This window comes from Melanostigma gelatinosum (genome assembly GCF_949748355.1).
Source record: "Melanostigma gelatinosum genome assembly, chromosome: 10".
Lineage (NCBI taxonomy): Eukaryota > Metazoa > Chordata > Actinopteri > Perciformes > Zoarcidae > Melanostigma > Melanostigma gelatinosum.
In genome coordinates, this window is record NC_136643.1 from 17,161,415 (window position 1) to 17,182,309 (window position 20,895).

The 20,895-nt window shown below is 41.1% G+C and overlaps 3 protein-coding genes across 4 annotated transcripts; all 3 read left to right on the forward strand.

Annotated features, from left to right (window-relative positions):
• Positions 1-552: 552 nt before the first annotated feature.
• acvr1c (activin A receptor type 1C) lies at positions 553-10,805 on the forward strand (the record flags this gene model as incomplete). 2 transcript variants are annotated; one of them, XM_079277712.1, is made up of 9 exons in its annotated part: positions 553-622; positions 4,867-5,097; positions 7,716-7,958; positions 8,083-8,313; positions 8,404-8,571; positions 8,814-8,970; positions 9,504-9,628; positions 9,941-10,071; positions 10,680-10,805. In XM_079277712.1, the coding sequence occupies 9 exons, from the start codon at positions 553-555 to the stop codon at positions 10,803-10,805; spliced, it is 1,482 nt and encodes a 493-aa protein (XP_079133838.1). The 2 variants fall into 2 exon arrangements, with proteins under 2 accessions (XP_079133838.1, XP_079133837.1); XM_079277711.1 differs by having other exon boundaries at positions 8,083-8,571.
• Positions 10,806-15,061: 4,256 nt separating this feature from the next.
• cytip (cytohesin 1 interacting protein) lies at positions 15,062-18,120 on the forward strand. The gene is given in 9 exon segments (XM_079277632.1): positions 15,062-15,084; positions 15,086-15,269; positions 15,479-15,528; positions 15,673-15,727; positions 15,886-15,988; positions 16,248-16,341; positions 16,473-16,539; positions 16,698-16,764; positions 16,990-18,120. Coding segments are annotated over 9 exon segments (1,107 nt in total). The 5' UTR covers positions 15,062-15,076; the 3' UTR covers positions 17,469-18,120.
• Positions 18,121-19,339: 1,219 nt separating this feature from the next.
• ermn (ermin) lies at positions 19,340-20,891 on the forward strand. Its single transcript, XM_079276932.1, has 2 exons — positions 19,340-20,023; positions 20,121-20,891. The coding sequence occupies exons 1-2, from the start codon at positions 19,492-19,494 to the stop codon at positions 20,471-20,473; spliced, it is 885 nt and encodes a 294-aa protein (XP_079133058.1). The 5' UTR covers positions 19,340-19,491; the 3' UTR covers positions 20,474-20,891.
• Positions 20,892-20,895: the final 4 nt, after the last annotated feature.

Below are 20,895 nucleotides of genomic sequence, written 5' to 3' on the forward strand. Positions count from 1 at the left end.
CGATATAGACCCACTGTGGTCTATGTACACATGAAGTTGGAGAATAGTGAACATTCCCAAAGCAATCACGTTACCCTTGTGATTGTGTATGATGTATACAGATGTGATCATGTAGTTTTACATTGATGGGCTTTTATATTTACATATTCAGTGCACTCTGGACAATTCTTCCCGGATTCTCCAACCACAGTAAGCAATTTGGTGAATACGTGAGGGCTGGCACCTTCACGGGAGTTGTCTCTGTAATCACTATGCAGACAGGAGGCGGTGTTTCACTGGACCTGCAGCAGTTCAATGGATGTGCAACACACTTTCTCTCTGGCGCTCATTCACATGTCTTTATCTGAGGTCTGCAGCGCTAATCCTCTTAAATTCTCGTCAACAGGGGCGGAGCAAAGCTGTCATTGCGTTTGACAGTTTCCCTCCCATCCCCTCCTCAGCTGTGCGGGGTGTGCATGGCCGATCAGACTTTTTGCCGCAATGAATAACGTCTTTCCGTAGAGTAGCTGCGTAAAACGGTGCGTCGGAGAGCGAGCAGATGCTGCTCTTGCCATGATTCGTCCCGGGAAGCAGAGCTTTCAAGCGGCGTTGATCTTCCTGTCCGTCGCCCAGCTGACCGCAGGTACAGTTGCTCTGGCAGACTCACGCAGTTTGCATTACCTTAATCGAATGCATTCATTGAGTCGATTGCATTGTGTTAAGGTTTTATGTGAGTTATCAAACTGCCTACTTGTTTAAAGTGTTTGCTAACGAGGATAAATAATGAATTCAGTTGACTTTTGAAATCGCCCATAGCCTCTATTGTATTCACAGACAGCTACGTGCAATGTCTCCAAACCATGCACCATGATCAGAAGTTTATTCAACTTTTAAGGAAACATTGTTCAATACTAAAAACTCACCTTTGTAAATTCGGAGATTACAATTTTTTTTACTGTTAACTCTGAATGCAAAGACCATTTATTTAAAAATAAAATGAAAACATAATACAAAGCTCCTATAGGGTCCATGTGTCACTTGTAAGGCAGACCACGTGCTGTCCAACATCTTAGAAATGCTTGGTAAAATTTTTTATAAAAAATAGCTTGTCAGTTAAACCAAACAATAGATTACTGTCAGTTTTATTCTTTATTGCTTTTTTTACCAAACATTCTCTGGTTCCTCTTCATTGTGAGGATATGCAGCTTTTTCTTGTCGTATATGATCGTAAACTGATCTTTGGGTTTTGAAATGCTGCTTGGACGTAAAAAGTTGATTTGAAAATGTCACCTTGGTGTGATCTGCACGTTTAATCATTTTCTGAGAGTTCATAGACCAGCTTATCAATGAAAATAATAATTCACCTCAACCTTGATTAATACTGCACGTGGTGGTCTGCAGGCTGTTACGCTGCATCATATATTGTAAAATACATAAATGAATTTCCAGATGCTGGTAAAACAAATGCCTTCCCCTCTCACATGCTATATTAGACCTGCTGTCTGCGATTGTCCTGGTGTGTGCCCTGACTTAAAGCTTAATGCTTGACGTGTGCTGCCCATTTTCCTTTGTTTTTGGCTTTAGGTTCAGGCTCAGAATAGGACATTAACACAAACGTGTAAAAAAGGAAAGAAAAGTGAAACATGGGCTTGTTTAACAGGTGTGTGGGATCTGTTTTAGCATGTTTTTAATGAGGCAACAGGGTGGTGGGTTTATTGTAGAAGTGGTAAATGTTTGTAAGGCTCTGTCAGTCAACTGGCGTTTCTTGTTTTATACACAGTAAATGATAGAAACCCACTTATTGCACTGCACTTTCTTTCCTGATATAAACAAACACACAAATGCAGCTAATCAGCCAAGTTCTTTCTTCTCTAATATGCCCTCAGGCTGCATAATGAAGGTTAAAAAAAAAATACTGTTTTCAAATGGACATGAGAATTCTGCATCTCCATTTGCAGAATGACACTTGCGTGGTAGCCTTCATTTCAATCAACTCTTGCTGACCTTGCATGACGTACACCTCTCAGCACTTTATATTAAAAAATTGGAAATGAACACAAAATATGTTGTCATTGCAGTCTATCGCTATAACTCATCCCTACTCATGCCTAAATGATTGAGCATCTTAGAGAACAACCGACAGACACATACTTGGTTCAGGAGTAAATACTTTTCATCACCATTGTTGACATTGGAAATAACTCCTATCTCCTCCAAGATTGATAAGAGCTGCAGATATCCAAACCTGTTCGGAGTTCTCAGAACATGCACATATTTAAGGATGTGTGGAAATGTGCATATACGGGTTGTTTTGAAATAACAAGAAGTTTCCTCAAAGTTACTGATGGATTACAATGTTTGTGATGAAATCTTTATCATGATAACTGCTCCATCTACAAAAACCCCGTCCACAATGCAGAAAACAAGTTATTTACGCCTTTGGGAGTTAACAGTTACCAACACAATGATTTCAAAACAGATCGGATTCATCACACCTCAAAGCTCAAAGCAATTTTATAACAATTTGTTGAACAGTTTTGTTGGACTTCTGATTTATTTTCTAATATTGGTTTTTGGTGGATTTCATGCAGCTTGTTTTGTTTCGTGTAGTTTGTTCGTTATGTTAAACTATGCGGTCGAACATTTTTGAATCCTTTGTCAATATGAAGTCACATTAGGGTGTCTGATTTGGGGAAAATGTTACAGTCGATCAGGTGTGGCTAAAGGTAAAATGGCAGGCAAGATATGGATTCTTTTTACTATTTTGTTAATTTAATGCACTGTTTAAAAACTGTGTGGAGTTTTGTTCCAGAATATTTTAAGACAACAGTACAATATGTGATTTTGTTGATTGTTAGCGCACCACTGTTCTCACCATGTATTTTCTGTTTTGCAAATTCAACACAGTTTGGTGTTTATGGCACCCCTTTCCCAAAACCAGTCATCCATCCATCCATTTTCAGTAACTCTAAAAATTACAATTGCTTCCCTGACACCATACGTGATTAAAGAAGCCATTAAACACATGCTCAGTTTTTCATCTGCTTTAAAAAAAAAAGTTTAAAAAAAGACGAATAAAAAAACAGTGGCAGAGCCCCAGCACTCAAACTTTAATCATCGTTGTCCCAGAGTAAGTTTGTTGCCAAGCAACTCCCAAGTATACTGTTGAAGAATTCGGCTGGAGGAGCTTTCAAAAGCCCTTTGAATTATTCGGTTGTATATCATCTGTTTTGTCAATATCAATAAATCAAAAGACCAAAAATTGTGACGAATTCCTCCTGTTGAAATGTAATCCACGCCTCTATGCTTCATTACAACACATATTGCACTGTTTGTTTTGAGTCAATTCTACAACATCTCGGTGCCGTTCAACACTATGAATGCACTATTCATTCCTTTATGAGTAGCATTTGCTAAAAACTACAATGGCCAGCTGTTTTCGGGTCATTTTAACTACCGTATTTATTTGTGACCCATTTTTAAACAATTACATATATTCGGAAGGTGGAATTTAGGGCTGAGTGCCACAAAGTCGAAGTAGAATTTATCGTAATTCTCTCAAATTGTTGTACTCGCCACTAAAGTGGAACAAAATTGCTTCCCTTCAGTGCTCCTCTCTACACATTGAAGAAACAGGGTAGGCAAGTCAGATGGTATTGAGAGAGAGACTAACACATTTAAAAAAAAAATGGGAATAGGAAAATAGCCAGGGATCAATCCTTGGACCCATGCTGTTCTCTTTTTAGAAATGTGTCTTGTATTAAACATATGTTATGACTGCTACATGGATGACACACAGCTGTATCCTTCATTTAAGTTCTGTGTCTTTGACAACATTGCCTACTGACTAAGTTGTGTAGCATCAGGCAAGGACTAGACATCTCCAGATCTCAATCAAAACTCAAAAAAAATACATAAAAAGACAAATGTTATGACATGTTTATTGGACAAACATTCAAATTAAAACCCCAGCACAAAAGTGAGAGTCACTTGACCTTTGGCCATCATCTCCAGTTTTGAAATGTATCTAGTTTTGTGTCTGTTCTTATCTGTAAACACCTGAAAAATATTAATTCATGCTTCTTTTCCTTCTTGGAATGAGCTTTACAATACACATGGCGGTATACACACGCTTAGATTGCTCTATTTCCAGCCCTTCAGGAGTCAAAAATGCCACTCCCAGACGTGCAACAAAATCCTCGACTTTGCCTCCTTGTAAACGAGGTAAAATACTATAGGGGAATGTTTTTGTTGCAACCAGACTGAGTGGGCATGCAAACCACTAATTGCACACAGGACATGCATGTCAGCATCCACCAATTGTCATATTACTGGTCCCCTTTATTCGGCACTCCTGAATACAAGCCAATACAGAAGCTCTGCTGAAAAAAAAAAAAAAAACCACGATACAAACTATTACAAATTAAATACTGTTTTGACAGTGACAGTTTATGATAAAACATTTGTACAACTTAATAATCAGATTTATAATTAGACACCATGGAGACATTTACTTTCATTATTATTGTTCATGTCATTATTTTTCTAATTATTATTGAAATAATGCATACATTCAAAATAGTTAAATTTAATATTGTATGATATTCTTCCATTTTTATTTCTAGATGTTTCCAGTGAGCAGTGCAAGCTTGCTTATCAATCACTCCCAGTCTTATCAAACAAAGCATAACAGCAGCTTCCAGAGGAGCACTAGATTATTACGTTGGTTCCTCCACCAGCCATTCAAGAGCATGGACCTGCTTACACAACAGGAGCTTTTAAAGACTTAAAGACAACTTACATGGCTGTCTGTGATTTTCCAAATTAAATTAATTAACTGGTGTCTCTGGAGAAAACAACCATCTTGAGTGATGTCATTTGTTGCAGGTCTGAGGTGTGTGTGCCAGCTTTGCGCCAACCACACCTGTGAGACGAGCGCAGATGGAGCCTGCTGGAACTCTGTGATGCTGATCGATGGGAAGGAGGAGACGGACAAGTCGTGCATGTCGCCCTCTGAGATGAAGGGCCAGGTCTTCTGCTACAGCTCCCGAAATGTCTCAAAGAGGAACTGCTGCTTCACTGACTTCTGCAACAATGTGACCCTACACCTACACCCAGGTACCGAGGCTTTTGAACGGATCACTCTCTTTTAGTTCATTTATTTAATGAATGTACTCTAATTAAAAAGCAGTAAACATGACTATTTAACCTGAGGAAAGAAAAACGAGACAAAAATAATAGCGGAAAGATGGATTTATGCCCTCAGTTACTCAGACCATGTCATATTGCTCAGTAGATACAGTAGTAATTCAACAACAGCACCATCCCAGTCAGTGTGGGATTTCCCACTCATTCTGGCCCCGGCTAGACGAGGTGGATGCTGATCCTACTAGATCCTGTCACATAACAAATCTGGCAGAGGCAATGAGACGGCAGTGAGTGATTGTTGTTATGGTTTTGGTCTCCAATAACTCCTGTGAAAAATGTTTTTCCTTTTGCTGCTAAATGCTCCACTATGCCCACTCGTTAGTCTCTGTCTCTTTGTTGTTTGGTGAACAGGATCAGGTAGTGTGCAGTGTTATTCTTTGCTTAAAACGGCTGCCTGCAGCAGTTAGAAAAAGGATGGTTGACCAAAACAACAAGCGGAAAGATTTTATCCATTGTTCATATCAGAATATTGATAAGTGCATCTTTAAGAAAATCTAAATGCATCATATCATCACCGAATATATGAGCATTATTTTTACATTTCATTTAACTACTCACGAGTACACCAATATGGCAAACTATTTTCCTTATTGATTAATTCTATTAATTCTATCCCCACTAATCCCAATGTTCGGTCTTCAGATGTCTTGTTTTGTTCAAGCATCTTATTAACATACAAGACGTCGAAAACCAGCAAACAATCGCATTGAAAGCAATTAATTAGTTTCGATGAATTGATGATCAAAACTGTTGCCGATTAATTATCTGTCGATCAACTCATCAATTAATGGACTAAATGTTTAGCTCCAATTTGCAGACAGACGTTTTGCAAAGGTATGTAATAAAAAGGTATATATAATAAAAACAAACATGTAAAACAAATCTATTCATGTCGGGTACCCAGACTGATTGTATTACTCTTGGTAAATACACGGTCCATTCTTAATTTATGACACCCAAGGAAAAAAAGAAAGAAAAAGACAAACAAAAGGCAAGGGAACAGAGTACACCCCCCCCCCCCCCACACACACACACACACCACTGATTTATTGATTTCAAATAATTTGAGTTAAATTCTCAGACAGTGAACCAAAACAAATGTCGAGGTGATACGGGGCATTTAAAGTCTCAGGCTGTGATGGTGTTGACTGTGAATGAGGACACCAGAATCAATCTGTCCCACTGCTCTGCTAAAAGTCAGCATGTGAGCTCATCCAGTGTGTTATTTATTTTTCTACACACAAAGACTTAATATGTGTTAGTGCCGTCTATGTAGGCCTAATTAGTAGAATGCATTGACAGCTATAAGGTGAAGTTAGTGTTAGAAGTAGGAGTGTTTCGTGGTTTGGGGTTTAGTTTATTGTCCTTTAGCATCGTGCTCCCTCATTTCCAAACATTTGATCAACTGTTGTGTCAAACTGTTTAAAAGTAGAAATGACTGCTGAGACTTCTTCCTTGACCCATGCAGAGTCACCAATAAACAGTTTGTAGAAGGTCTTTTTTCTTCTGGCCAGAGGAGAGTAAAGTGTTTTGCAGCATGTCTGCTGAGCTACAGTTGGGCACATGGCAGGACATGTATTGAGGTAAAAGGCTAAAGATTTCTTAGGAAACTGTGGTTTAGTTCACGACGTGTTGCTTTGCACATTGGGCCATCGCTGCAGATGCTGCATGTTTGAGGCACTCCTGGACATTTCATGCTTTGGGGATTTGAGACGATGAGAAGGCTGAAGAAACATGGATTAGGTTTCGATTTCCTAAAGCTGCATTGTTTATGTTGAAACTGTATCTTAAAAGAGTTATTAGTTCCTGCAATGACTCCTGAAGTTGAAATACGACCAAAAGTTGGCAAAATCAAGTTGGTAGCCTCCAAAGTTATTCTTTGTATTTCCTCAGGCCTATAATTAAATTTTACGACTATGCGACTAGGCATTATGTTGTCAGCATGCCTTTAAATCTCCTTTTATCCCAGCGCCCACCACCTCTGCTATTTTTGTTTGTATCCAGGTCTCCTCTCTCCACCCACAGACAAATTGAAGGTCAGCGATGCCAGGTTACTTTGCTTTGGAAAAACAACAATTCATTCTCAAAGTGCACCTGTTGTCGATCAGTGCCACTTATTTTAAATGAAGAAGCCACTTGTCAGGACAAAAGAATACATTTTGAATTTTTCATAAAAGCTTCTAGCCTCTTTATCTCTTCAATACATTCCATAAATTACATTTATGGGCAGTCATGAAATTTGGGTTGCTTTGGAAAATGCATTTTTTGGCAGACGAAACTTTGCATCTGCCAAATGTACAATTTCCATCTCTCTAAATTTTAAGATTGTCAGCATGGGTGATGGCTTAATTTTCCTGAGTTTGTGTTAAGGCCAGAAAAGCGTTTCTCTGAAATACAGAACATCAGCGTATTTCAGCATAGTCATTCACCAGTAATAATACTTTAGTTTGCTTGAGATGATGATTTCAGGCCATACTCTGTTGTACATAACATGAAATAATCAATTGTGTGTGTGTGTGTGTTATCAGAGAGGCCTTTGGAAGAACCCGGCTGGAGCAGGCTGCAGCTCACTGTGGTGATCCTGGTGCCCTCCTGCCTCCTGTGTGTGGGGATCCTGCTGAGTGTGTTCGTTGTGCAGACCCATCACTGTGTTTACAGCAGAGCCCGCAAGCAGGACCCAGAGGAGCCTCTGGATGACCAGATGCTAATGTCACACGACAAATGTCTCAAAGATCTGATCCATGACATGAGCACCTCAGGCTCTGGATCAGGTAAGATCGACTCAGATTGTGACTCATTCCGGGTTAAACTCAACAAGACTTGGATAAATGTGAAGCCAGTGAAATGGAATGGTGCTATCAACATCAGCTGATGGTCTTGCTCGGTGGGTTGCAGGTCTGCCATTGCTGGTCCAGCGGACAATAGCTCGGACCATCGTCCTGCAGGAGACCATTGGGAAGGGTCGGTTTGGGGAGGTGTGGCGGGGAAAGTGGCGAGGAGAGGATGTGGCGGTGAAGATCTTCTCCTCCAGAGACGAGCGGTCGTGGTTTCGTGAAGCAGAGATTTATCAGACAGTCATGCTCAGACATGAGAACATCTTGGGCTTTATTGCTGCGGACAACAAAGGTATCGGAATCAGACACACAGACCAAATAGAATCAAGTTCACATTCTATTTCTGAGATATATGTGCCAACATGGGACTGTATTCTTGCAGATAATGGCTCGTGGACCCAGCTCTGGTTGGTGTCAGAGTACCATGAGCATGGCTCCCTGTATGACTACCTGAACAGGTACACAGTCTCTCTGGAAGGCATGACCGTCCTCGCCCTGTCCATAGCAAGTGGACTGGCACATCTCCACATGGAACTCATTGGAACACAGGGTAAGGCTGTGTTCTATCTAATCTAACTGCGGCACGTGTGCTCAGTAAAACCACCATATACTGAAGAATGGTCTTAACCCAGATTCCACCAGTTAACGGGTCAGCCTGTGTTTCTATTCAGACCTGCAACTAAAGATTAATCAGACTTTTGTGATTGATTTAAGTCTCATTTGGTCTCTAAAACGTCAACAAACATTAGAAATGATGGCCTAAAACCTTATTTGTGTCCTTCTTGGTGTTAGGGAAACCTGCCATTGCTCACAGAGACCTCAAGTCTAAAAATGTCCTGGTGAAGAAGAACGGCACAGCGGCCATCGCAGATTTGGGTTTGGCTGTGAAACACGACTCCAGCACCAACTCCATTGACATACCGTCCAACCACAGAGTGGGAACCAAGAGGTTGGATTTACCTCACGACGCACAACTTACACACGCAAAGTAGAAACAGGATGGAACTGAAATAACTTGATAACCATGGTCTGATGAATCACATTTACCAGGGACTTTACGGATCAGTCAGCCTCTGAATTTCTCCAAAGTCAACATGTGAAATAATATGTGTTGTTGGCGGTCTGTTGGGAAAAATGCTGGACAAAAGTGAACACATTTACCAAACTTAAACCCTGCGTGTGTAGCATAAACATTTTTAGACTTTGTCGACTCCTAGCGGTATCAAAAGCTCACGAGATTCAGTATCTATTTTTCAAACTATTTCCATGAATCACCAGTGAGTGATGTCACTGTTGTTTTCTGAGAGGATGTGTTTGCTCTAAAAGCATAATGTTCAAATCCCTTTTTTGTTCAGAATGTTGAGCTGAGCTTGTTTTTTTTTCTATATTTGTGATTTTCAGAGAACATGGAGTGTTTAAAAAAAGAAAAGAAATGCTGGGCTTTTTTATTTCATTAGGTCTTAATTGTTTTGTCCTCTGCAGGTACATGGCCCCAGAAATCCTGGATGAGACAATCAATATGAACTGCTTTGAGTCATTCAAGAGGGCGGATATCTACTCGCTAGGCCTGGTGTTCTGGGAACTGGCCCGGAGGTGCTCTGTTAGAGGTACTTTAAATGACACGCGCACATACGGACTCCCACTTTTCTATCGGTATTTATAGAAATATTTAATGGAAAAATCATTAGCAAGACTGGACTGTAGGGCACTAATAGTCCGCTACATACATGACACCACTGAAACTGTAATTGTGCAACTAACAGTTGTTACATCAGCCATGCCAATTTGTCCTTGGCAAGCTGATTTAAGGTGGTTCATTTCCTTTTCTCATTGCCTTACACCATCACTACTGTGTGTCATCGTGTGGGTGAGGAAAAGCAGGATGAACAAAATCTCCTTCTTTGTACATTTTTTCACAGAGCTTCATGAAGATTTCCAGCTGCCTTACTATGACCTGGTGCCTTCTGATCCAACCATTGAGGACATGAGGAAGGTAGCGTGTGAGCAGAAACTCAGACCCAGCGTTCCCAACCAGTGGCAGAGCTGTGAGGTGAGACGGAAGGATGCATCTGATGTACGATCATATATATGATAGTCATGATACTAACTCATCACTAGTGTTTATTAAACTGCTAAAGTCTGATACAAAACCAAAACAGACTTAACATGCCGTATGCTTAGAGGATAAATCTGCTGTATTACAACAGAGACGTTTTCTTGCAGCGTTACTTCTGAGATAAAAGCGTACTGAAAACACCTTTGTACATTCAGATTGGTGGTTATTAAGCTTTTAATGTTATTGATGGAGCTTTTATCGGCCTAGTTTATGCTGAACTGAACGAAACAGACTGAATTTACTTCTGAATTGAAAACAGTCTGCACTGTGATGAGAGTGGTCATCTTAGATAACTACATGTACATTGTTAGTAACTACAATTTGAAAAGAAAATTCATTTAATAAAGACAATTTTCTGTCTTTGGGCTCCTTGATAGATCGCCTGATGGAGCGGGCGCACAGTGTGTAAAAGCCCTTATTGCAGCTGCTGGGGGTTCAATTCCAGCCCGAAGCCCTTTGCTGCAACTGTCGCTGTCTAATTAAGCAGAAATGCCGAAAACATATCTTTATAAAATAGCACTGTCTCCTTGTTGATGCACCAGGCTCTGCGTGTGATGGGCAAACTGATGAGAGAGTGCTGGTATGCCAACCCTGCTGCTCGACTCACTGCTCTGCGGGTCAAGAAAACAGTGTCTCAGCTCTCTTTCATCAAGGATGTCAAAGATTAGTCTGAGTTGTTGCCCTGCAGATCAGCACCGGTGCTGGCACCGGTGCAACACGACGGACTGAGAGCAAACTGGGAGAAACTCTTCACGGTCCGAGGCTGCCCTCTTCAGGAAACAAAAACACTATTCACCCTCAGAGAGCAACTTCAGGTTGTTTTTAGCGCCAAAGTATTGTAGGGGGTGTCAGTGGTTGCTTTGCACACACACGCACCTAGTAAAAAAAAAAAAAAAAATGAACCGAACAGCTGCACTTTTGGTAGGAAGAGCTATAAGAATGTATGTAAAATATTATGTGTAGACAGATTATTTTGCTACCTCAGACATTTAAGTGCCCAAAGCTTGAAGTTGCACATTGTGATGTTTTCGTGCCATATCTTGTATCAAACACAGTATTGCTGAGTAGTTAGTGTGCTAACTGACAATCACACAGATACTGGGAAAGAAACCCTGACTGGTTTTAAATGACACTTCTTCAGACTGTCCCTGATAATCTGAATTTCAAAAGTGTTTAGTTATTGCAGTACTAATTGTAGGTCAATAATTTGTTGCTGGTCCACTGGTTCTGTTGGTCCAAATATCTCAACGAGTATTGAATGGACCACGATTCGAGTTGGTTCAGAAAATCTTGGTCCCCAGAGGATGAATAATAACAATCCCCTGCTGAGCGGAAACTAATAAGAGTTGTCTTAAAATCGACAGAGTGAACCTTTTTGGATTTAGTTAAAGACTTGACCGTTCCTCTGGCGCCGCCCTCAGGCCAAACGTTAAACATTTGACTGAGTGGTGGTAAGAATTAAATCTATGAAGTTGTCTCATGGGATCAGTAGAGTGGCTATAGACTTTTTTTTTCTCTTGTCCTTTACACAAAGAGAAGTATTGCTTTAAGCTCCTGCTATAAAGTTTGCACATTTAAAGCTTTCAGTTGCCTAAAAGAGCTGCTCTCTGACAGGTGAATGCTAGCAACAAAGCTCATTCATGAATGTGAAAAGTTATGTTTTATATTTCTCAAATATATCTAATCCCACTGGAAGGATGTTGTTCAAATCATAACATCTTTATGATTTTAATGCACAAACTTCTTGGTATTTTCAACCTGGGAAATCTAATACTACATTCAGGTTTCTCAATGTACTACATAACAGCGAAGACCAAGATAAGATCAGATCTTGATCAAGATCTGGATAAAGCCAATAATGAAATTATTTTTTTAAAAAAATGATAATGACAAAATATCATGAAATGTGTTTAAGATATTTCACTTGCAGGGCCTAGTCTGGGTGATGGGTACACATGATCACTGTCTGACGAGGCCTGTAAAGTCTTGTCGTAACAGGCTTATAGGGAAAGTGCACAACTGTATTCCATGTGTGCTTATACGCACCCACCTGTGTTCCTGTGTGTTCCTGTGTGTGCCTGTGTGTGCCTGTGTGTGCGTTTCATATGTGGAGCGACCCCGTGTTTAAAGATGTGAATCTGATTTGTTGTCGTAGGTTGTGAAACTGGCTTTCAATTCATCCTCAGTTAACGTCCATGTTTTTAGTTACTTTCTTCCATGTAGCTGTTTAGTGTCGACACATATAGAAGTTCTGTTATGAATACTCGTTGATAGTATCGAATCAGCTGTCGCTCTCTTGACAAACATCAGTTCATGTAAGTCATTAAACTTTGTGTGTTGCAGAATATAGATATGAAATATTGAAAAAAAAGCAGTATTAAAGGGTCCGTCTCTGCCTGGGACCGTTGAAAGTACATGTAATATATATATTTGTTTTGTATCTAATGTTGGATTTCTGCTGAACCAAGCTTATATTTTGTCTGTAGTGTCATATCTGTTTCTCCAAGAATCAGACCGGTGACACAGGTGTTTGTGAAACTGCTGCTGTGAAGAAAACCTGTTTCCCATCCACCACGGCTTTCAGTTCATCCTCAGTGAACGTCCATGTCTGTAGTTGCTAAGGCGAGTTACTTACTTCCATGTAGCTGCTTATAATGTTGACACACATAAATGTGCTGTTATGAAGGCGTCATGACTACTAGTTGATAATGTAGACTCAGCTGTCGCTCTCTTGACAAATATCAGTCCGTGTAAATCGTTGTGTTTTTCATTCGACTTTTGTGTGTTGCAGAATGCAGATATGAAATATGGAAAATGCAGTATTAAAGTGCCCGTCTCTGCCTGGGTAATGTTGGATCTATGCTGAACCAAACTTATATTTTGTCTGTAGTGTCATATCTGTTTCTCCAAGAATCAGACAGGTGACATAGCAATCGTTCCAAAGAGGAGTGTCCACCATGTGCAATTTCTGACTGGTGTCTTTTTTTAAATATATCTATTGTTTATGAAATAGCTGAATGCTAAAATCATATGTGAAACCGCTTTCATGAGATAAGACCTGCTTTTTGATTTTCGAATCATCCTGTTATGTAGATCAATACCGTTTAGTGTCGTTGCTCAGATTTCATGCCATTGCATTGTATCTCTTGCACTATTTGTTCTGTATAGAAATGAGTTCTATCAGTGGGTCAATAAACTGTTTCTCATGGAGTGAACTGTTTTCAGTACTTTCTTTCACAATAGAAATATGTTTTTTTTTGTATAAAATGTCTCACATTGCATTTGTGACTTTGAATGCACTGATTGTGCAGAGCTTTGCACATTGCTGCACGTAGAGCAGAATTTCCCGGAGCAACTCATCTGAATCAGCTCCTTTTTTTTTCTTTTTAATCTTCCCCATCACACTTTTACCTTAACTGACACGACTCATGTCTGCTTTCTGTTCTCCCGCTCTACTCGTGTATCTCGCTTATGATGTGTCCGTTAGACAGAGGAAATAAAAGTGTAACATTGAGGCCATCAGCACTACGCAGATGAGTCAACGCCGCAAGATTGTGCTGCAGGTTGCTTTTAACGGATTTGACTGTGCTGCCGGTCACCTAAGACAAGGGAGGCGACACAGTGTTACCCACAGGAGGTTTATGGGACAACGAATGAAACTAGTTTGAGCTTTTTAGCTATTTTGAGATGAGTTCACATTTTTTCACATAAAAAAACCCACAATTTGTGACGACAGAAAGAGTTTCTTTTTAGACTGTAACATTGGAAGATAACCACTGCTTTAGAATTGTAACACAAAACACACCGCAATATAAGACATAAGTCTTGTTAAAAGATACATTTCAAAAGTTCAATCTCGTTTTTTAAAACTCAAGCAAAGGTGTATGTTCTGTTTCCTCCCGTATTACAGAATCATTGACGATAATATATCCAATGTTTTTCCTCCTCGCTTTCATCAAGCAGCAAGAGAGTGTATGATGTGAAAGAAGAGAATATTTTCTGTACCTCTAGTGGTTTAACTGTAGATGGGAGTTTGCGATGTCCCGGAGAAAAGGGATATCTGTGTTCCAGACGGTCCCGTGGTCGGTTGGCCAACGGCTCTGCTGCAGGTCAGTGGGGCAGAGGGGATTGCTGTGAGGCAATCTGCTAGTTAAGGAGTATTTCAACTCATACCTACAGTACTGAGGCTGAAAGCGAAAAGACCCCGTTCTCTGATTTTCAGGTCACCAAAGAAATGCAGCTTTTGTACACGGTGAAAGATGATATTCTTTTCCTGCAGATTAAACAGAGTACCTTTTGTAAGGATGGGCGTGGTAGTGGAAGAAGGTTTGTGCACTGTGGCTCAGTTTTCTTTGCCCCATCCACCATTGTCCCGCTGGCTGATGGCCTGTGTGTGTGTGTGTGTGTGTGTGATTTCCCTTTTGAACCGACTATGTCTGATGCCTTCGGCCCAATGGCCCATGCTGTCTGTCCGGGGAGCGTGACACTGGCCCCGAGCTAAATCAGCCTTTTGTCTGTCCTCATAAGACAAGTCACGCTGCTTGGCAGAACACAGGACTCATGCTCAGGCAGAAGCTAAGCCCATTGAGAAACTGAGAGTGAGAGAGGCTCGAAGCAGGTGCTGGTGGAGGCCCGAGGTGGCAGTTTCTCATGCATTGCTGATTTCTGACAGACCATAAATCGAATTGCTTAGACTGCAAAAAGGGAAAAGGGACTGTTTGAAGGGGAATAATACAGCAAACCATCCATTCTCAAGAAAGAAGAACAAAAAAAAAAGTTCAAAGGTGAACAGGAAATTAGCTAGGAGAGGCTGTGATCTGCAGATGCAGGTCCACCACAACCATCACATGACGTGGATTTCCGCTTGACACATTGTGCTCTCGGCTGCACAGCGGGGCAGGGCCACACAATCACTGAAGAGCTGCTGCAGCGGAACGTGATGGTGCTTTGAGGACTCGTCTACAATGCAGTCCACCATGAATTTCAATGGACTTCCACGCCAGGACAGCAAAGAGAATTACATTCTGGATAATACTCTGAGGAGGAAATGTTCCCTTTGGTACCAACGTTCACTGATGGGAAACAATGATCGACACCGGCACAACACAGGCTCTCTGCCCAGAGTATGCAAGGTGAGACACTAAATCAAGTGTGAGCTGGAATATAAAGAGTAAAAACACACACTTCTACAATTCAAATACAATTTTAATCTGTTGAGTTCTTTAACCCCGTAGGATCAACATGTTCTCAAGTTGCACAATCTGTTAAGTTCCCACAGAGCTTTAAAACTTAAAGCTATGGTATTGTTTTAAAGAGGAACTCTGCATTTCTTCTTTTGCAGCCGAAACAAACCCGCTCCAACTCGCTGGTTGATTACTCTGACCCACAAAGGTAAATATGTCAAATCTGCTGTGCAATTTATCCGTACCACGATAATATATATATATATCAATTAATTAATTAAAGATTAATTACATAAAGAGCACTTCCTAAAATATTAATTTTTCTCTTGTTTTGCATTTCTCCCTTTCACAGGACCACGATTGTACTGGAAAAACAAGACAATGAAACATTTGGTTTTGAAATTCAGGTAATCACATTTTATGCTTATGAACGAATGAAGATAAAGTAGCTTACATGTCGATGTCATGCATTTTAATCTCTGATTCTAGAGTATTTTTTATGCTCACTCTATGTGTAAGCGGATCTTTGTACTGAAAGGTATTGACAAATGGTCTCTTGTTGCAGACCTACGGCCTGCAGCTGAAAGACAGCTCTGCAGTGGAGATGTGCACGTTTGTGCGCAAAGTGCAGGAGGACAGCGCTGCTGAGAATGCTGGCCTGACCGCAGGTGAACCACCCACACCCTCTATACAGGCCCTACACAGGCTTACACGCATACAAAACCCTTATTGTACCTTTCCTGTGAACATATTGACAGTTATCTCACTTACCACCCATGTCAACGCCTACACACACACACACACACACACACACACACACACACACACACACACACACACACACACACACACACACACACTGATGCACATGACTTCTCGTAATTGATTAGTTCCTTTTTTTTTTTTTGCATCTTCATTTATTTGCAGGAGATATTATCGTCACCATAAACGGGGTCAGCATTGAAGGATCATCTCATCCGCACATCCTTGATCTCATAAGAGAATCAACCAACAGTCTAAGGTGAGTGAGAAAAATTCAAAAATTGGTTGTGCAACAAAGCACAAAACAAATCGACGGTATAGAAATAAAAACAGTATATTACAGTGCTGTTGACAGTGTGAGTGAATATGTGTTTTGCTGTGTGATTCTAGGATGGAGACCGTATGTGGGAACATAGTGAAGCAGATAGAGCTGGAGAAGAGGATGACCCTGCTTAAGGTGTGTCTCTTTGACCCTGCCCATGTTTGTTGTTGACACACTGCGGCTTTTTGGTTGCATAGCAGCCTACAAACAACTGGCACAAGTAAAACTGATAAAATGATCTTACTGGAAGTAAAACCCTGATGTTTCTTCTTTTTTTTGTTTTGCCCACACAGCAATCGCTACGTGAGAAATTGGAGGAGCTGCAAGGCCTTACATTACATGAAAAACGTCTAACGCGAGGTGAGAGGGTTTGTTCGGCTGTCAGACCACAGCGCTTCCTTTCTCACAAGTCGTCTTTCTAAAGCGATACAAACGTATGATGTGAATTCGAGTGTGTAAACTCCAGATCAATTAGATGAAGGAGTTCCCCTGACAAACGAACACAGATGATTCTGAAGAACTTCCTGTTGCACACTTCTCGTCATCTGTAGCTTCCTCTCACAGGGACTTTTGTTATGCTTTCAGGTAACTTGAACAACAGCAGCCTCCACCTCTCAGCGGACCCCTCAGAGATGCTGAGCTCCCCAACAGTCCGCTGTGGCCGGCGTTTTTCTAGTGACAGTAGTTACAGGAGCATGATGACGGATGACAGTGACCAGGCCAGCGTGTTTGGGGATCTGTGCTCTCCCAGCCCATGCAGCGCAGCCAGCACCACGGACGACAGCTGCTTCTTCTCCAGAGATTTCCCCTCACACGACAGCTCCCGCAGGTTTTCCTCGAGCTCAAGCCGACATCACCAATCCATCAGCCGCTGCAGCAGCTCCAGTTTGGCCGGCAGCAGCAGCTCCCTCTCTCCTTCCTGGGAGGAAACAAGGATCTCCTCCTTGTTTGGTACCCTGCCCCGTAAAAGCAGGAGAGCCAGTGTTCGCAAACACATCCTGAAGTTAATTCCTGGACTCCAGCGATCAGTTGAAGAGGAGGAGATGGGAACAAACACTCAGTGACTTGTTGTTCACACGCTCCTATGTGTCTATATGTTGATATCAAACATGGTTTCTCATGCTCTGGTTGCAGAAAGAAATATACACTGTGATGCAGTGTTTCCCCAGTCTGAAGGTTGGGTTAAACCTTTCAAAGAAATCTGCTTTTCATGGGAACACAGAGATGACAGACATTTTTGGGCTTGGCATTTGTCAATGTCAAAGTTTACTCAAGTGAAGTGCTTGGCTTAGACTTGTGGTAGCACAAAAGCATTATGGAAATATGATGTTGTTTAAATAAATATGTACATACAATATTACAATGTATATAGATGAGATGATGTGTCCTACTAGCTTGAATATAAAACTGCATTAATCTCAATTGTCTGAACTAGCTGCATTCTTGTAGCACCTTGGATTTCCAAACGAGCTTGTGATCTAAAACACAAGACAACAATTATGTTGCAGGTCTGATAGACATTTAAAGTCTTCTTCTTCTGTCACGTTCAGGTACTGAAAACACCAAACACCAAAGCTCTCAGTATAGATATCCGCTCAGCTCAAAACAGGATGTGGGCACAAGAGGTGCTGCAGGTTTAATTTTCAACTGTCAGTGTTCGTTCAGAAACACTGAAACTGTTTCTTGTCAATTCTGAATGTAACTAAATGTGCAAGTTTCACTTTCAGTGGCAAGAAAATACAACTTTTTTACAGAATGTCATGCTTTATATTTTCATATCAAATCAAGAAAATATGTACGCAAAAAAATAAACTTGAAGTCTTACAAACCCACCAGTGTTTTCCCTTCATATACCAGATATAATAATGCACACTCATTCTGAAGTTACACGTTCATAAGGAAAGATGAACTTGTGCATATAGCAAAGTGGGATACATTGATGAATAGAAACCTCACACATTTCCTGTAATAAGTCTCACTTCTTTGGTTTCCTGCTGCAGCTGCTAAAGAGAGAGAGAGAGAGAGCGAGAGAGAGACACAAAGGGGCATTATCATATTATCACATTATGATCAATTAAACAGAGTTTTCCTGCACTTGATGATTACCGTTCACAAGAAAGATGACACTGTTTATTTTGAAAGCTGCACAACCAGGAGAAAAATCATTTAGAAAATCATCACTTATTTTTCACTTGCTTTGTGTTGTGAAGCAGAAAATGAAACGGTTGACTGGAAATGACTCTTGCATGCAGACAGTGTGGAGGCAGTATTCACATCCTTACGTACAAAGACTAAAAGTAGTTGTTCTGCAGTAAAATATCTCCCATGACGGATTATCATATATAACATTGTGCATAAGCAGCTCTTTACTCCAGCTTGTTGGATCTATCGTGATACTTATACACAGTTACGTAGGTTTCCAACGTAGTGGTAGAACCCATACGAATGGTTACAAGATAAATCTCAGGGTTGTGAAATGATTAAAGGGAGATGAAAATCCACAAATCTGTACTTTGAGCTTTCTCTAATCTTTTACCTTTTTGTACCTCGAACAGTGCTGATGTTATGTGTTTGAACATACTGTTATATCAGCATTTCAGGTGCCTTAAGATACAATGGTATTTACATTCACTTAAAACAACGCTTAGCTTCAAACGGGGAAACACTGTAAAGAAATCATACAGGAGAATGTTAATCCAGGCTCAACAAGTTACAGAAGGTGGTCACCCAACAGAGATTAGCAAAGAATGAGTACAATCACTTCAACATGCAGATGCCAGAGCCACAAAGTGTCTTTGTTGGGGCAACAACAACACCCCTTGTTCTTCGGTGGTTCAGCATGCACACAGGCTTACATGGTACTATAGCACTAGAGAGCACACTAGAGAGCTTGACCTCGCGCTGCTAACTGAAATGCAGGATGGATTCCTTCATCACTCGTTGACAAAGCAGGATAAGAAGAACTTCTGGTAACATGCTTGGAACGGTGGAGCGCTCACATTTATATTTGAGAAATAGACAGCAAAAAAAACAGCTAAGAGCATTGAAGCGCTGACTATTTTCAAGAGAGGAAAGAGAAACAGTCTGATGGAGATGGAGACAAGCACAATGCCTCCAAAGGCCCAGAGGCTCGCAGTAGAAAAAGACGCACTCCCATCCCCGGTACTGGAGATCATTGGAGGGATCGCTCTTGAGGGCCTCCAGACCCTGGAGGATCCTGAAGACAGAGACGTGTGGTCGATGGAGGAGGGAGATGACTCCGTGTTCTACAGTGAGGAGGACCGAGCTCATCAGGGAACAAAAGCAAACACATCATGTGGTTTTGGTGCCGACGGCTGCAAGCTTCTTGTCAACAGTGTGGCAGCTGATGAGGACGATACGGAGGACGAATCCATTATGGACGAAGAAATCGCAGAGTTGGAGACGGAAGTGACTCAGCAAGAAGAGAAGCAACAAGAGCTCCAGAAACCAAAAACTGTACCCATGGATCAGTCAGATCCTGCAGAACCAGGAGCAGAGTCTAATCCAGCTCCAGAGAAGTCAGCGAGCACCTGTGGAGAATCTCTAAACTGCACAATTACAGACATGCAAACACAGCAAAACATATCAGCAGAAAAAGGTAAGAGGAATTTAACATTGTGGTAAAATAGACAGTTTGAAAGGGAGGTTTCTGTTTACAGAATGCAAAACAGATTCTCCTTTCCTCTTCGTTTCAGTGAATCCACCAGTTGAAAAAGAAGAAGTGACCTCAAAACTTGAACCCTTGTATGAAACCGACGGGGAGCGTTATACGAGGCTGAGCGGGGAGGCGGAGGTCCCAGAGCAGAATTCTAGTGCTCAACTCCAGATGTCAGGTGACAGGCAGCTTCAGGTGGAGCCAGAGCAGGACCAGGACTTCGATGTCCCTGCGGGGTTTCATCAGAACTCCAGTTCAGGCTGTTCCACTCTGCCTCTGCCGAAGAAATCCTTCAACCACCTCTCTTCCTCCAAATACGACACCCTGTCCTACCGCAAGATCCGCAGAGGCAACACCCGCCAGAAGATAGAGGAGTTTGAGGCATGGTTGTGAATTTATAAGATGATGGATTCTGAGCTCTTTTAAGGAAAGTTAAAACTGCTGAACGTGATCCATAACAAAACTGACATCTATGCCAGATCTACTTGTATTGAAAATCTATGATGTAACTCTCCAGGTCACACACGATTTCCAAATGAGTGCTATTTATATCTGTTGTGTGGTATCTGATGGGAGAGCAATGTCTAAGATGTACTTTGTGTTTTGAGTTGATGGTTTTAGGATGAAAACATCTTGTTATGTAAGACAGGTATTTGAGCAGCAGATTACATAAATAAGACGCTCAGGGATTTATAATCCTAATCACTAAAAGGTTGTTTGGTATTAGCGCTGCGGTATCTTAACCTCGAGTAATTAGGGTAAGAATGTTCGAGTGATTACCTAAACATACATACTTACATGTCCTACAGGCTGGT